The 17,021-nt window shown below is 55.6% G+C and overlaps 1 protein-coding gene across 3 annotated transcripts in view; it reads left to right on the top strand.

Annotated features, from left to right (window-relative positions):
* ABCG1 (ATP binding cassette subfamily G member 1) overlaps positions 1 to 15,082 on the top strand; it is a 60,720-nt gene extending 45,638 nt beyond the window's left edge. For 2 of the 3 annotated variants that reach the window (XM_053657711.1, XM_037144595.2), the window contains exons 5-15: positions 457 to 507; positions 4,343 to 4,488; positions 4,774 to 4,897; positions 5,348 to 5,462; positions 6,118 to 6,302; positions 6,436 to 6,537; positions 7,363 to 7,531; positions 8,349 to 8,449; positions 8,564 to 8,722; positions 9,470 to 9,588; positions 10,722 to 15,082. In XM_053657711.1, the coding sequence (XP_053513686.1) occupies positions 457 to 507; positions 4,343 to 4,488; positions 4,774 to 4,897; positions 5,348 to 5,462; positions 6,118 to 6,302; positions 6,436 to 6,537; positions 7,363 to 7,531; positions 8,349 to 8,449; positions 8,564 to 8,722; positions 9,470 to 9,588; positions 10,722 to 10,950 (1,500 nt within the window). In that variant the 3' untranslated portion in view covers positions 10,951 to 15,082. The remainder of the gene's footprint in view (positions 1 to 456; positions 508 to 4,342; positions 4,489 to 4,773; positions 4,898 to 5,347; positions 5,463 to 6,117; positions 6,303 to 6,435; positions 6,538 to 7,362; positions 7,532 to 8,348; positions 8,450 to 8,563; positions 8,723 to 9,469; positions 9,589 to 10,721) is intronic. The other variant, XM_037144596.2, reaches the window with a different exon arrangement.
* Positions 15,083 to 17,021: the final 1,939 nt, after the last annotated feature.

Genomic DNA, 17,021 nt, shown 5'->3' with positions numbered 1-17,021 from the left:
TGGCAAACAGGGTCTCAAACCAAACAACCCAGCTGGAGTCCTGATCTATAGCACTTGCCAGTTTCTGTGGTGTAAATACTCTCCAACAGGCTGTGATGAGAAATGGAGAGTTTTAAGCTACCAGCGGCTTAACAAGTGGCTTGTGAAGTCCCTAAACATAACCACTAGTCCTAGGGCCCTGGAGCCTGAGGTCTCCTCATCTCTCGGCTGCCTACATATAGCTTCTCTCAAGGGCACAGCAGCAATTTGATGGAGAGAACAGGAAGCACCACAGACATTCACGGCTCTCCAAGACCCCACCTCCGTTGAGCCAAGGGAGGTGGGAGGCCAAGACCCCCTCCGAGGGTTTTCCTCCAGCCCCTGGGGCTCCTGGCCTGTGGTGTGTCTTGTGAGGTTTGCCCACTGAGGGCCACTTGTCCTGACTCTATCCTGACACGGTGCCCCTCATCCCTGCAGGTGTCTGCACATCTGAAGCTCCAGGAGAAAGATGAAGGCAGAAAAGAAATGGTAAGTGTGTGCGTTGGGGCCGCAGGTGGTCCAGAAAGTGCATGAGCACCGCTGGTCAGACACCTGGGCAGGGACCTTTTCTGCACTGGTTTTATTGGTTTGTCGCCTTGCCTCCTGTGGGGGACCTGGGGACATCGCAGTGTGCTGTACTCTAGCCTGGCAGCCAGGAGTAGCCCCTGCACTGCAAGAGCCACAGCCTTGACTCTCATGTCCTGGGACCACCCCACAAACAGCCAGGATGCAGCAGGACACCAGCCTGGGAGCTTCGGTGGCCAGAAGGCCCGGCCTCTGGGTCAGCCCAAGTACCGTCCCTTTTTGGGTTTAATATGCTTCATACGCAGTTGTTTTTTGTAAAATGCTAACCGTGAGGGTGCCTAGTCATTCAGTTAAAAATACTCAGCCTCCACCTACACACACTTGCAAGAAGAAATTTGATTCTCACGTGTTATTAACCAGCCTTTTAAAAATAAAATGAACACATTTCCAAGCTGAGTAAGACCTTCTTCTAATCCTGTTCATGGCTCTCCTCATTTCCCAGAACTCTAGGGAGCAGGGAGGGTGGTAGGCAAGCGGACCCAGGGGAGAGCCCCAGAGAGCCCCATTTGGGGGACCAGTGAGTGAATACGCACACACCGAAGGAAAACTCAGCTCCCCTCCTCTCCACTCCCGCCGTGGGCGCCAGTGGAGTTTTCGGTATAAGAACAGAATTTGGGCGAGGCCCTCACTGAGGGGAGGGCCCCAGCGCGGGCCCAGCCTGGCCCTCCATCTGCTGGCGGGGTGGAGATGATGATATCAAGGGCACAGACATATGTGGAGGAAATACCAGCAACGATTCTGTTTACATCCGCTAGCTCTCCTGTCTCACATAATCGCTCCTGTTGCCTCGATGTAAATCACCTCGGTGTGAAAAGAAAGGCCGGCATCTTTAGGGTTCCGCCTCACCCTCCCCGTTCTCTTCCCTTCACCCCGCTGTGCCCTCCAGGACCCCTAGGGGTCAGCCCTTGAATCGGGGGAGGGGAGGGTTAACTGCATAGTATGTGTGAAGGCCCCGCTTCTGCGGCCAGCGAAGCTTGTCTGGGTGAAGATGTATCACCTGGAACTCATATTCTGAGATCGAAAGGGACGCGTGGACTTCATGGGCCTGAAGCAGAGACGTAAAAAACGTGGGATGGCATGTGAGTCTCCTGTCAATGAAGGTCATTGGCGTCGACGCTGCACCAGCAGGAGCCCCCCATCTCGGGTGTGGGGAAGAAGGAAACGGTCCAGGGCAAACAGCTCAGTTGTGACACAGCACAGCAAAGGGGTGTCCCCCCCCACTGGGTAACCAGGGGCCCCTGCCTCCGGCTGCTCTGGGCTTCCGTCTCGAAAGAGGCAGTGGGAGGCCAGGCGTCACCTGCCTCCGGGGCAGTGTGATCCTGAATTAGACGCTGCTGTTAACGTGTATGAGCTGCCCAGAGCAGGCGTCACCCGTTAGTGAGTGGGCCGAGGAGGACTCCCTGACCCATAACCTGCAGGGACCAGTCTTTCTGAGAGGGGCGGGTTTGCTGAGGACGGCAGCCATCACTGTCGGGCCGGGAGGACAAGTGCGTGCCGCTCAGCTGACTTTCTATATTGAGGAGCGCAGTCCTCTGCAGCCGCTAGTCTGTTCTGTTGGGACCTTCAGAGGCAGCTTCCAGCCCCATCCAGGTAGCTGGCGGCATCACCTGATTCAGCCTCTGCTGCCCTGAAGGCAGGTGGCGCCTGGCCTTCCATTCCCTCCTTGCTGATGGAATCCCAGAGCCCCGGAGGCCAGGGTAGGGCCACCGGCACCCACGCTGCCAGCCCGAGCAGGAGGGGCAGGCGCCAGATGGCTTTCTTGGTAGGGAAAAGAGGTGTCCCCCTGGAGGGCCTGCCCGGTGCACGTCCTGGGACACAGACCCGAAGGGAGCCCCGTGCTGTTCTCCGCTAGACTGGGTGGCTGTGCCACCCCCAGGGAGTGAGAGCCTCGCCCCTCACTTCGAGTTCGCGATGTCGATGGAACAAGGCAGTGAGCCACGCCTGCGCGGCCGACAGGTGTTCTCAGGTCCTGCCCACGCGTCTCACCAACCCGTCCTCCTGTCTACAGCCCATCCCCGACAGGAACCCATCAACAGGATTGTGTGCTTATTTTAAGGATAAGAAGCCCATCACATGTCCTAACTCATTTCCCTCCAATTCCCACCATGGAAACACAATAGACTGGAATGTTCTCGCCGGAATGGAATGTGTTGTCGAGCTTTCCTTGTTTCCCAGAAACGCAGCCTCGGCTTCCAGAGCCCCCAGGGAGGGGGCTTCCTCAGGAGCAAAGTTCCCAGGGCCAGATATTGTTCTCGCTGAGAAGTTTTGAAATGAAACCGACCTGCAGAGTGTCATTCCAGGAAGACGCTCAGCTGCAAGGGGCCACCCCTTGGAGGAAACGTGCACAGGCAAAGGGCTTGTGCTGTGCCCTACTGCGATGACCCCGGTGCAAGCAGAGACCGGCCGGCATGGCTCTTCATCCTATAACTTTGGCCTGTGCTTCTGTCTGCACAGGAGGGGGAGTGTGCCAGGAGGAGCTGTCCCCCTGACCCACCTCGATGGCCTTTTCTGAGTGACCTCACTGACCTCTTTTCTGGATTAGTGTCCCTCAAAGGCATGGCATTCCAGAAGAGGCAGTGGAGTGGGGTTTGAAATCAACGAGAGAGGATGATCAGGAGTTGAACCCAGGCCTGTCTGACCAGCTGCTTCCCAGCCCACGGAGCAGCAGTGTTCTGGGTCTTTCTGACACCAAAGCCAAGTTTCATACCCACTGTGCTTAAGTAATCCAAGCGCCAGAACGGAAATTTTCTTCCTCGTGAGTTCTTTCTCCTTTGGGATGACCTCATCTCCCCAGAGAAGCTGCTGGACTGGGTTCACCCAGATGGACCCAGGAGCCACCAGGGTCTGGGACGATGGCCAGGAGAATTCTCGGGGGGCCCTAGGAGGTGAGGCTGTGTGGAGGCAGGGAGGCCAACAGCTGGCCCCTGAGAAGATACTGGGCAGCGCCCCAAACAGTGCGCCCCCAACACTGCACCCGAACACTGCAGCTGAACCCCTGCCAGCCCTGAAGACTGCTGACCCTTCTGCTCCTGAGTCAACACTGGACCAGCCATCCTATCCCACAGGGAGGGCTCCGTGTGCAGTGGATGTCTGTGTCCCAGTGGCCAACCTGCGTCCCAGAGGGCCTCAGGGCTGCGGAGGGAGGGACTGGCTGCCTCATGCAGGGCCCTCATCCAGCCGCCCCTTCAGAGACCTTGTTCTCCTATTGGCAAGCGCACGGGGGCTCCCATCTGCTTTCCGAGAGGGCTGGCCTGCGTGCCTGTGTGTCTGCAGGAGCGGCCTCCCGGGAATAGCATCGTCAACAGCTGCTGTCGATTTAACACTCACGTGGCCCAGGCACTTTCATTCATTATCTCGTGTCACTGTCCTGGTGGCCCTTCCTCTGTGCTGGTCAGAAACCCAGTCATCTGTCCATCTGTGTGCCCATCAGTCTGCCCATTCTACAGACCTGGGCCCTGGGTGAGGCTTACAAGTGAAGGTCACAGCAGGAGTCAGGGCAAAGACTCCGCCCAGGCAGGGGACCTAGCGTCCCCACTGCTCCTCAGCCTCCGGGACCCAAACCAGGGCCTCAGACTTGGAAACCGGCAGCCTGGGGTGGGACTGGAGTCACTGGCGTTGGTCTGTGTGTGTCTGGGAGTGAAGTGGGGGAGGCAGCAGGTTTCTACAGGGACACCAGAGGTGGTGACATGTGATGAGAGGTCCCTGATGGCCACTGTGACTCTGTCGCCCCGCCCCTCAGGTCAAGGAGATCCTGACGGCTCTGGGCTTGCTGTCTTGTGCCAACACACGGACCGGAAGCCTCTCAGGCGGGCAGCGCAAGCGCCTGGCCATCGCGCTGGAGCTGGTGAACAACCCCCCCGTCATGTTCTTCGATGAGCCAACCAGGTATTATTCAGGAGCAGTGGGGGAAAGAGCCCCTGACCTCTCCACCTGCAGATTTTCTGGGGCCCCTACTGTAGCATCAGGCTGGGGAAGCATGAGCCCCAGATGTCTCGTCTTTTCCTCCCTCTATTTCGGGGTCACAGAGCAGAGATCGGACTTGCCCACTGTGCCGCTCTGAGATGAGGAGACACCATGGCTCGGGGCTGGCACACAGACCACCCAGTACACTGTGAATGTGGGTGTAGTTGGGGGGTCCCACAAGCGTCTCATGGTACCTTTGACTTGCAGTGGCCTGGACAGCGCCTCCTGCTTCCAGGTGGTCTCCCTGATGAAAGGGCTGGCTCAAGGAGGGCGGTCCATCATCTGCACCATCCACCAGCCCAGCGCCAAGCTCTTCGAGATGTTCGACCAGGTATGCGGGCCCTGCCGTGACCGGCCCCGGTGAACCCAGATTCTGTTCACTCAGCTTCCCCTTAGTTCATGGGGCTGTCTTCACTGTTGTGTTTCATATGATTCAGGAGCCATAGCAGCTGGTGAAGGGGCTGGGAAGAGCCGGCCAGGGTCCGCCCTCCGGGGCTGGTGTGTGGCACGGGGTTTTGGGCGCATAGCTGATACTGTTGTGGCTTTGTTACCTTCTCTGCAACAATTGGGAATTCCTGTTTTCTAGAATCAAGTGACAGGTTATTTGTATAATATTGTGTTTTATAACTCTTGGGTTTTGATATTATCATGGGCAAAAAAAAGTCCCGAGGGTCGAAATATGGATGGTGGGTAGGTGGGTGGGTGGGTGGGTGGCCTGGAAGCACCCGCTGCTTGATGGAGGCAGGCATGGCTGACGTTCACCTCTCCTTGCTTCTTCCAGCTCTATGTCCTTAGTCAAGGGCAGTGCGTGTACCGGGGAAAAGTCTCCAATCTTGTCCCGTATTTGAGGGATTTGGGTCTGAACTGCCCCACCTACCACAACCCAGCCGATTTTGGTAAGTAGGGCCTTGACCGGGAGGGAAAGAAATCGTGTGTGTTTGCCAGTCTGGGTGGGTTTCCTCTTTTACCTGAGGCCCCGAGTCAGGAATTATTATTTCTCAAAGGGCTCAAGGCCATCCTATGGTGGAACTTTGAAGAGTAGAGAAAAAGAGGTTGTTTTCATCCAGATAAGATATCTGGGAACGACAAGTTGCAATGCCCCCAGGATGCCGAGCACAACTCAGGGCCCCGAGCACCCCCTTTTCTGTGGTCCCACTGAACTGCCACTGGTCTCATCGCTCACGCCCGGCCCTACGTGCAAAATGCGGCTGGACTTCCAGCTTCCGCTCCGAGGCGTGGGCACCCACGGCAGGCATTCAGCCAACACTGGATGGATGCCTGAGTTAATAGAGAACATACTTGTTATTTTCATCTCCAGGCTCCTGACATGAGAAGTGGCCTTGCTGGGGGTTTAGAGCCAAAAGAACATCAGTTACTAAATGATTTTATCCTAACATCATCCTCATGCAGCTCATGTGCAGTCAGTTAAAAATATTCTGCCCGATTCCTGGCTCTGTCGTTGCAAAAATGAAGGAGGCCCACGGTTTGTGTCAGTGGTCTCGGGCTCTGTCCCGGAGTCTGGCTGATCCCGTGCACCTGTGTCCCCTACAGTCATGGAGGTGGCATCTGGCGAGTACGGCGACCAGAACGGGCGCCTGGTGAGAGCCGTGAGCGAGGGCGTGTGCGACTCGGACTACAGGAAAGAGCCTGGGGGGGATGCCGAGGTGAACCCCTTCCTTTGGCACCGGCCCTCTGAAGAGGTAAAGCAGGCAAAACGATTGAAGGGGCTGAGAAAGGTAATCCCACCCCCGGCCTGGGAGAGCACTCGCTGTGTTGTGGTCCCACCGTGCGGCCCTGTGTCTGAGCTGAGAGGAGGGGCATCCTGGGGGCGGGCTTCTCACCGCCTCTCCCTGCTCGGTGTGTCCTCAGGACTCCACTTCCATGGAAGGCTGTCACAGCTTCTCCGCCAGCTGCCTCACCCAGTTCTGCATCCTCTTCAAAAGGACGTTCCTGAGTATCATGAGGGATTCGGTAAGTGGGTTTGCAGTCGCCTCCTAGGCAAAGGAAGCTGCTGGTCACGTTCAGGGGTATCTGTTCTGACAGACCTTTCAGATTGTTGTCCCTCCATTTGCATTGGTCAGCTTTTACTCTGTGATGCTGCTGCAACAAACAGCCCCAAATGCCAGCAGCTATGACAGTAAATATTTATGGCTGAGTGTTGTGACCCCGCCCATATCCTGGGGCTCAGAGGGGACGCCCAGCTTCTTTCTAGAATGTGGCGCAGGGAAAGTGCAAAGGAAAAACCAAATGTAAAAATTCTGGTGGCAACTTGTCGCTTGTGCTCACCTTCCTCTGGCCAAAGCAGGTCATCGGGCCATGTGTGATGTGAGGCACATCTTCCTCCCTCAGGGAAACAGCCAGGCACAGGGTCCAGGCTTGTCAGGAAGGAGGGGATGGCCGTGGAGAACCATAGTGATGGCCACCTTTAACGTGGACAGTCTAACAACCCGCCCATGAGGGGCTGGGTACTTGGTGGGCCTCTGGGACCTAGTGTGAAAAATGGAGCTCTTTAAGGGTGGGCCTCTGATGTACCCACCCATTGTCCCTTTCTCCACCCTCGTCGTCACTTGTCCTCTCCTTTTGGACAGTTCTGCTTTAACAGTGATAAACTGCTCTCTGTGTGCATGTGTGAGAGCTGGCTTCGGGCGGGGCGCTTGCTTTGCTGGAGGAGAAGGGGCAGGATGAAGCACGAGGTCTGTGATGGTCGATGCGTCCGGAGGCCTTGGCCCCGTTGTCCCGCCACTGCCTAGCCCCCCAACTTCTGGGCACGCAAGTAACAGCCATGTCTGCCCCCAGGTCTTGACACACCTGCGGATCACCTCTCACATTGGCATCGGCCTCCTCATCGGCCTGCTGTACCTGGGGATTGGGAACGAAGCCAAGAAGGTCCTGAGTAACTCCGGCTTCCTCTTCTTCTCCATGCTCTTCCTCATGTTCGCGGCCCTCATGCCCACTGTGCTCACCTGTGAGTGTCTGAGTCTCACCTGGCCACCACCCACCTCTCCTCCATTATCCATCATTCCAGCCCACGAACTGGGGACCAAGGTCATGGCTCAGCCGAGAGATGAGTTTTCTCAACATACAGTGTCTTGTTTTTTAAAATACCATTTTCTTTGTAGACAGATACACAGTTGTATTTTTTTGTTAGACAAGAAAATACACACCATAATTTAAGCCAAAGGAATGAATCACTAATGGGAGACTTTTACACATGGTGGAAGGCTAATGAAAGAGAGATTTCTAAAAGGCATTCTAACCTCACTCAGTTATTGAGACAGGCCTGGTCCAGCCAGGCTGGTGAGCGGGGAAGGCTATCACAAATGGGTTTCCGTGTAAGCATAGATTGTTTGCAGAATAAGCTGCCCTCGGTCCCTGTGGGCTGATGGTGTGGAAACCCACTGCTTCAGCCAAACTCCAGCATAAACACTTCCTCCCCACGACACCTCTTCCCCACATCTCCTGCAATTTCCAAGACCAGCTCGTGAGGTCTTGGCCACAGGAAGGAACCACATTGTTAGTTACTCAGTGAGAACCAGTTGAATAAGAACTGTTTACATTAATCACTAAAATAATACTCAATGTTCATGTAGATATCCCCCCCTTGGTGGCTCCCAGGTTATAAAAGTGATGGGCAGTTTTCCCAGGCCAGTGAATCGGTCCTTACCTTTTCCACCCAAACCCCAGGGACCACAGTGTTGAACGGCCGGGCCAGCTCCCCTGTGCCAGTATCTGGCGCACTGAGTGCGTCTGCTTGACCCTCTTTCCATTTTCCTGCCCCCTAGTTCCCCTGGAGATGGGAGTGTTTCTGCGGGAACATCTGAATTACTGGTACAGCCTGAAGGCCTACTACCTGGCCAAGACCATGGCCGACGTCCCCTTCCAGGTACGTATGCGAAGGGCATGTATTGGAAGAGGGGCAAGAGTTCTTCGCCATACCCCGTAACCCAGGGAGGAAGACCCCGTTTCCACGAGAGAGTGACAGACCCTGTGTCCCCAGATCATGTTTCCAGTGGCCTACTGCAGCATCGTGTACTGGATGACATCGCAGCCATCCGACGCTGTGCGGTTTGTCCTGTTCGCTGCCCTGGGCACCATGACCTCGCTGGTGGCGCAGTCCCTGGGCCTCCTGATCGGAGCTGCCTCCACATCCCTGCAGGTACCAGCCAGGGAAACGCCCCCCTGCCACCTTGGCGGGGCTCAGCACCACCACCCCCCTCCTCATTCCGCCCTGACTTCCTAGGTTGGCTTCCCTGGGTCAGTCTCTGGGTCAGGACTCACACTGTCCCAGCTAGTCAGGACTGGTATAACCACAGCCGCAGATGCCCTTATGTGGCGCCTCATGTATGCCAGGTGCTGTCCTCAGTGCTCCCCACCCAGTAGCTCATTTAGCCCCAAGCACACCCTGAATTAGGTGCTGTGCTGTCCCCATCTGCCAGGTGGGGACACTGAGGCCCAGAGAGGCATGTGATTGGGTCAGGGTCCCACAGCTAGCTCGGAGGCCGAGCTCTGGATGCCAGGTTTTGTTGCTTTGGGGGATCCAGTTGCCCATCCCTTCAACCCCCACTGCACCCCCACATTCCCACCCCAGCTGAGTCCCTCCACATGCCCCCTTGTGGATTCCTGGTACCGCCCACCCACCACCTGCCAAACCCACATGCATTCCTGTGCCTCTGTGGCTTCAGGGAGCTCAGACCTTTCCTTAAAAGCAAAGCCAGAACTCGGGCAAATCAGGAAACCCGAGAGCAGGCTGCTCACTCCCCAGACCGGATGCTTCTCCGCGGCATCTTGGCCCACGGATGACACGTCCTGAAAACCGGTCCTGGGGACTGTCCGGGAGTCGGGCCTCTGGGAGCCGCCTGTGGAGGAAGCCGGGCAGGACTGTAAGCTCTCCTCTGTCTCCCAGGTGGCGACCTTCGTGGGCCCCGTGACGGCCATCCCCGTCCTCCTCTTCTCCGGATTTTTCGTCAGCTTCGACACCATCCCAACCTACCTGCAGTGGATGTCCTACATCTCTTATGTCAGGTAGCTGTCGGGGATGCCATCGACAACTCGGGGGCTGTACGGTGACAGGGGGAGGGGGGACTCTTGTTCATGCGCAGACACTCACAAAAGCCACATCCTGGCTGTCAGCTAAATGCCAGCATGATTCCCAGATCATGGATCCAAGATCTGCGCCTCTTATTCTTGTCCCAATTCTGTGTGCTCCCCCCCAGCCACACACACACACACACACACGCACACACACGCACACACACACACCCCAGGGTAGGATCAGGGCTTCTCCCCGTCTACTGAAGAAGCCCAGCTCGGCCCACATTTCCAGTCCTTTGAAGAGCTGTCTTCGGGCGCATGTTGACTTTAAGGCACTTCATTCCTCCCTGGAAGAAATGGTGCCCATACACATTTCTGAGTATTGTGAACCCTAATGAGCAATCCCGTGAGAAACGAGTCTTGACGTAAGCATCCCAGCGTCTGGGCACGCGCATCCTGGCTGTGACCACTGGACCACGTGCTCTGCACTTGGGCCCACCAGGCGTGTGGGAGTGCCGCGTGGGTCCTGGGCGTGCTGCATGAGTCTCCTGAGCATTTCTGCCCAGCCAGAGCGATTTCACAGGACACACGGCTCCCAGGTCGGGACAAGCTTTTCTTTCCTGTGCCAGTTCGGGCCCAGGCATAATGTTCTGGAAAACAAACGGGGAACAGGGTGCCGGTGCAGCTTCAGGAAACCCGACACCTGGTCTTTCTCCTCAAAACTAGTGTTCTTGTTCTGACAGTGGCAGGAGCAGGAGGTGGGGCAGAAGTGTTTAGTGAGAGTGCCCTGCGGTGCGCGGAAGGCTGTCGGACTCTCTATTATGTCCAGCTGCTAGGAAGTGTGTGCCATCAGAAGCAGTCAAAGTGGCATTCAGGTCCTTGAACCACGGAGCGAATACCTACGGTTCATTCCATTTGGAGGGGGCAGCAATGGAAGAGGGAGTGAGGCTGTCGGAGAGGAAGCATTTCAGTGAGGACAGGGCCATGGGAAGGGTGCCGACTGGGCACCACGGACAAGTGGACGTTATTTTGCCCTCAGCAAATGGAGGCAGAGTCAGGGATGGGGGGAAGTCACCGGGTCACCGGGACAGGGCCGTCCTCACACCAGGCTCCTTCCTCTGCAGGTATGGCTTTGAAGGGGTCATCTTGTCCATCTACGGCCTGGACCGAGAGGACCTGCACTGCGACATCGACGAGACCTGCCACTTCCAGAAGTCAGAGGCCATTCTTCGAGAGCTGGATGTGGAGAACGCCAAACTCTACCTGGACTTCATCGTTCTGGGCATTTTCTTCATCTCGCTGCGCCTCATCGCCTATTTTGTCCTGAGGTACAAAATCCGGGCTGAGAGGTAAAGCGCTGGAAGTGCCAGAAGTGAGGAAACTTAGACACGGCCGCCAGGGGCAACTTGTAGAATCGTGGCGGCCAGCCTGTGCCCGAGGACGCAGGGATGACTGTGACCCAACCCCTAACCACCACGTCTGGTTCGTGGGTGCCAAGTGTCTGACGGCTCCGCCCAGTGGGGCCAGGCCTTCTGTCCATCACCCTTTCCAGCTTAAACTAGGAAGAAGATATAGAAAGGATAATCTTCACATGCAGAATGTAAAACTTCCGGAGCTGGGCCAGAACTCACACCTGCAGGCAAGCTGGTGACAAGAGGCTCCCTCGGTGGCATTCTTCCTCACGACCAGGTCGCTCTGGTCCCGGACGGGGGGTGCAGGCTGCCTCTCAGCTGGGCACTGCGCAGTTGCATCCTGGGGGAGAAAGGCAAAGGGGGAAGTGGTCCCGTTTTATGACTTGTTTTTCGTAGTTTCCTTCTTTCTACAGTTTGTCTCTTTTTGCAATGAGAAGTCATTTTCCAAGCCAAAAGTCAATGAATTGCATTCGTATTTAAGAAACTGTATCTTTTTAGTACTGGTTGAAGAGCATTGTTCAGGGTGAGCTGGCCTCATTAATGAACTTGGGAAGGCTGCACACGTGGGTTCCAGGTTGAGAGGAGACTTTGGAACTGTACGCACGGAGCCATGCAGAAATTTTAAGAAGTCAAACAAAAAGAAGGTGAAATTGGCCAAGTCTTTTAAAGTATTTTATTTTCCCTTTGCTTCTTATTTTAAGCAAAATATATTGTTTCTTTCTAACTTTCTGAGCACCTTAATTTTGCTTAAAAAATTCTAGAAGATCCACCCTGTTGCATTTTTACAACCATTTCCTCTTTCCTCACTTCAACTACCTCCACTGAACCTGGGAATGCCGGGCTGAGGGGCATCCAGGTGTGGGCGTTGAGGGGTCCCAGGTGCAGCCATGCAAGGTGATCTGACCACACGAGTTGGAAGCTGCTGAGACCTCGTTAGGACCCGAGCTCCGAGCAGGAGCCCGGCAGACAGACACTCGGTGTGGCCGAGGTGTCTGCAGCTCACTGAGCGAGGCTGTGGGTGAGTGCGCCTGCAGGGGCCGGTTCTCGTGGCGCCCCAGCCGGACCACCTTCTCAGTGTTGGCCTTGTGCAGGCCTCGCAGACCGAAGCCCCTTCTTCCTGGGGACGTAATCGCAGAGTCAGTCTCTCTGGGGCAGGAACTGTAGCGTGAGCAGAGTGAACAGCCTCTGGCTTCCTCTCGGGGCACTGCGTGCCTGTCAGCTGTCAGAGGCGGTGTGTCCAGAGGCAGGAAGGGGTTCTGGCCAAAGACGGCCATCAGAAGGGAAGTAGGATTGTTCTCCCTGCTAGAACATTGCTGCCCTGGGATCAGGGTCCCCTAATGAAAGACTGCGTGTCTGTGGGTGAATTCACAAACTCTCTGACCCTCAGCTTCCTCTTCTGTAAACAGAAGCACTAGCTAGTCTCTGGGCCACGTCCACTTTGAGAGATCCCTCGGTTCTATTCCCAAAACTCTTAATTCCTACTTCTGAGAGCAAAAGGAATTCAATTTTTACTTGCCCACAAATTCAATCTGTCGAACTCTTCAAGGTCACTTTTTCACCCTTAGACCCTTATCAGCAAACACCGTCAAGGTGTATTAAGATGTAATTTTAGGTTTGCTTGTTCCATGCAAATACGGCACTGCCTCCCAGACCGTGTTATGTGACCAGGGTAAGACTTAGCCTTTATGGAACGTCGTCTCTTAATTTCAAGGTGGACTTGCCTGTAAGACATCACACATAGACAGACCCACGTAGGAACAGCCTAGCACATACAGAGTTGGGGAGAGGAGAAAGTCACCCATCGTGCCTCAGCACCGCGTCAGGTGAGGTCAGTGTTTAAGGACCCACCCCCGGCCAGGCGAGCCCTTCCGGTGTCAGCTCTGTGCTCCGACTCAGAATGTGCACACTAGGCACTGCCCTGAGTGGGATCGGCCATCTCCACTGCACGGGCAGCTGCATCCCATTCCCCGAGAGCCCTCGGCGGTGTGTCTCAGCGACTTTGTAAGGAAACTGTGAGACTCCTTTAGATTTAAAATCTCAACTCCTAAGCCCTCAGAAGGGGTTTTTCCTATAGGGGTTCATGGTCCCTGCATTTCAGTTTTTCACTGTTGGCAGAGGACATCCATCCCTTCATAGACGAGGAACTGATGGAGGTTGCCCACTGCCCAGGGGCGGATCTTTGGGGACGCGATGGCTGTCGGTCTGCTAGAAGGGAAACCCATGCGCAGAGTAACCCAGGGCTACTTTTAAAGGATGCTGAGCGGGGTATAGCAAGTGTACTAAGTCAGGACCCCAGGATAATTTGCCTGAGAAGACCTACAGCCATGTCGAGTGAGGAAGCCTCACCCCTAGGATGCTGCCTTCACCCAACTTAACTGTCAGCAAGTGCCCCCTGCTTGTACATGCTCATTAGAAACCCTTACCAGCTTTTATTGAAATGCAGCCGTTCTGTTCAGATCTCTAGGTATTTTCCCTCTGCTTTTGTTTCAGGGTCATTTCAGAAAATACCTGATTCCAGTGGCCTCAGATAGCATCCAGGCAACCTACTGACTGATTTTTCTAAATGGCTGTGGTTAGGAGGCAGGTGGAGATGTGCAGGCCAGCTTCCCAAATCCAAGGCTTTTCAGTGGTTTCTGAATGCAGGGGTGCAAACATGCCTTTCACCGCTTCGTTTAGAGAAGGATGAGCCCCCCAGGTAAAGGATTCACCCTTCCTCTGGAGGTGGGCAGAGTGGAGATGGGAGCTTGGAGAATTTTGCTTTCAAATGAAACGTGTCTGGAGAATAAGGGGCACTTGGAATTCTAACCACCGTCCTGGCCCCAAGACCGCATCGGGGAGCCCCTCGCCTCTGTCCCCATGGCCAGCATTGCCGCCCCCTCTGCTACGCTCGCTGAATATCAGCTAGAGCATTAAATTCTTCCAAAGTTGCTGTGGGTGAAGTGGGAAGCTTGCCCCAGAATGGGAAGAAACCCCTCATGAACATTTACATAAGAGATGCTGGAATCAGTTTGTGCCGCCTTGGTGGAGGGGCCTTCGGGACCAGGAAATGATTCGGACTGATGAGCTTTTAGGTGGAAACTCCTTCACAGAAAGGTGGGCTTCCCACCCTGAGAAAGGCACGCCAGGCAGGCAGGGACTGGCGACATCCGCAAGGTTGAAGTCACTTTGGTTGTGTCCTTGAGAAAAACTTGAGTCCAGTGGATCAAGCATCTTCCTTGGCCAAGTGTTCTGGCTACCGCACTGATGCCTTACAAATTCCTCTTGTTTGCTTACTCAGCCAAGGTGGGCTGGCCGTCCCGTCCCTGAGCTTGGTGCTTGCCCAGGTGCTGGGCTCAGGGAGGGAGCTCAGACGATATGGGCCAGCCCCCGAGGGCAGAGAGGCCGGAAGGGACCCATGACCATGTCACTCTGTTCATTCAGGAGATGCAGGACACTGGGGCTGGCAGAGGGGCAGCAAGGTCCCCAGTCCCAGGGCCAGGAAAGAGCAGAGTTGGAATTCGATCCCCAGTCTGACCCCATGGTCTCCTTTTTTTTTTTGCTTTGCCACATTGCCCCCTGTGCACAGTGTACAGTGTATGTGACAGTACTTTGTATAAAATGCAGTGCTAGCTTAGTGGCCATTCTGGAATTCTAGCTCCCAACGGGTAGCTGAGACGGGAGGGGGGCCACGCCTCACCCCTTCAGGTGCCTTGCCAAGGGGTGCCACCTGTGGAGCTTGGTCAGAGAGCTGGAGTAAGTGTGTGTGTGCATGTGAACACCCATGTGCACATGTGCAGGCTTGTGCTAGGTTGTGTGTCATAGCATATTCCTTCATCTGCGAATCCTCAGCCATCCTTCACTCTGAGAAGGGAAGACCTCCCCCAACTCCGTGCCTGCAGTACAGACGGTTAAGAGCACCGTCAGGCCCACCGAGGCCACGCCCACCCAGGTGCTCCTCCACGCCCACTGAACTGCAGTGTGGCAAAAACTAAAGTGAAACCACTCAAAGTGGGGGGGGGGGGTTGCAGAGTGTATGCCTATAGAGTTAGATACTTTTGAGAAATGAAGACTGCTAATAAAATATTTTATATACAGCTTTTTCTCATGGTCACTGTTAAATGCTTCCAGTTCAAAATGACTTGCTCGAATGTGGCTCCCAACAATGCACTTTGAGGTTCTATTTTGAATGTATTTGCTGTGTGTTTAGCAGAGAATTGGGTTTATTGCTTGGGGTTTGGGTCCAACACTGTAAACCATCGACTTCGTCCCCTGGGAGCGCTTGTGTTTTGTGCTGAACTGTCTTATTGTTTTGTGGCTGGCCTCCGTCCTCCCAGACTCCTCACTCACCTTCTCCTGCCTTGTTCATGTTGGCCGTGACCTCAAGAAGTGCCAAGGCCCCCAGAGCAGGTGGTCTGCACCTTCTGGCCCCCTTCATCCTTGCAATGGTCACCAGGCAGTATCCCACCAGGGTGTCATCCTCGGTCATGGCTCCAAGCATCTGGGACACCCACTTCTCAGGCCGTGGCTTTCGCGGGTGGATGCTCTGGGGAGAGTGCCCCCCGCCATCGGGCTTGGCCCCCAGTCACGCTGAGCAGGACCCAGCAGGACTCTGGGGTCACCCACTGCGTGAGCTCCCAGGTCTCTCAGCTTCAGCCAGCTGCAGCTTCCAGGGCAGTGGTGCTCAGGGCCAGGCTGTCACACGGGGCTTCCCTCCCACCTGGGATATAGAGCAAAGAGCAGGGCCACACAGTCACAGAACTGATGGCCTCCGCCATCCTCCTGAGTGACAGGGAGCCAGGAGTGGCATGCACAATCAGAGAGCACCCCAGATGCGGGACGAGCTCGTGATGGCGATGCCTGCCGGCTGACTGAGCTCCCCGCTCTGCAGAGAATGGGCCCTCCCTCACTCCAGTTTATGTGAAAGTCAAGGTCGCTCTGGGTCCTTGCACTTGGCCTCTCATGTCAGGGAGATGCCTCTGCGACAATTATCGGGGCTGCCCCGGGACCAGAAGCAGGGAAGGAGCCGGGCGCCCCCCACCCCTAGTGCGTGCGCATTAATTTTCACACTTGCAAGCTCACTCCAGCCTGTACTTAAACCCACGCCTCCGGGGCAGGAAGGCAGGGGCAAGTGTGAAGAGCGTGCTCTCATGCCCACCCTTCTTTGGGCTGTGGCTAGACCTTCTCAGACCAGGGCAAACCCCTCCCAGCTCCTGTTCCCACTTTTGAGGAAAGGAAGGGTTTGACCTTTGCCCCACTTCAGACGTTCCCTCTGAGCATGCCAACTTGGAATCTTCCTCCAACGGGCGTGTTGGGGCCCCTCCAGGAAGTCTGCTCCGCACCTGTACAAACCTGGGGCACACACGTGACTCCTGTGGGCGTACGCCAGGCTTAGGGACCCCATGCTCCTCTGCCCTCAGGGAGTCCCCCTGCGGTGAACAGCAGAAAACACTCCACACACACTAGCCACCACATTCAGGCCAGGGGGGACTGTCGTGCGTGGGGACACCGCTCTGTGACTTCTTCAGCATGTAGTGACCATTGCAAAGCTGAAGAGAAGGCAACAGAGGCACGAAAGTGCCCCGGCCGTGTCCCCCACCCGGGCAGAGCCTGCAGCTGGGCCTGGGCCTTGGGAGGGCATGTGGGAGCTCGCCAGCTCCGCGTGGTCCTTCCATGGCTGGGGCACCGACCCCCACGGCCACCACCTTGCAGTCCAAGTCAAGGACATGGCCACAAGTGTGTGTGAATGTCTCATGGGGCTTTGTGGTTTTAACCAGATCTTGGGAGTAGCACGTACCCCAGCCACATGAATAAAAAACGGCAAAATTCAAGATGACTACATTCAGTGGAAGTTTTCTCTTGGAGGAGCGTCACTGTCCCGTTTGCTGCGTCTGCACCAAGGAAACGGGACAGTCGGGCTGATCCCCCGTGGGCACCTTTGGCCTGCACTTTGCACCTGAATTTAAGCATGGCCCCGATATTGGATACAGTCAAATGGCATCTCCTCATGTTCGCTGATGTAGGAGACCTGATTTG

This window comes from Artibeus jamaicensis, unplaced genomic scaffold, assembly GCF_021234435.1.
Source record: "Artibeus jamaicensis isolate MK-2021 breed Jamaican fruit bat unplaced genomic scaffold, CSHL_Jam_final scaffold_474, whole genome shotgun sequence".
Lineage (NCBI taxonomy): Eukaryota > Metazoa > Chordata > Mammalia > Chiroptera > Phyllostomidae > Artibeus > Artibeus jamaicensis.
The sequence above is the reverse complement of the archived record's forward strand: the minus strand, read 5'-3'. Positions and strand labels throughout refer to the sequence as shown.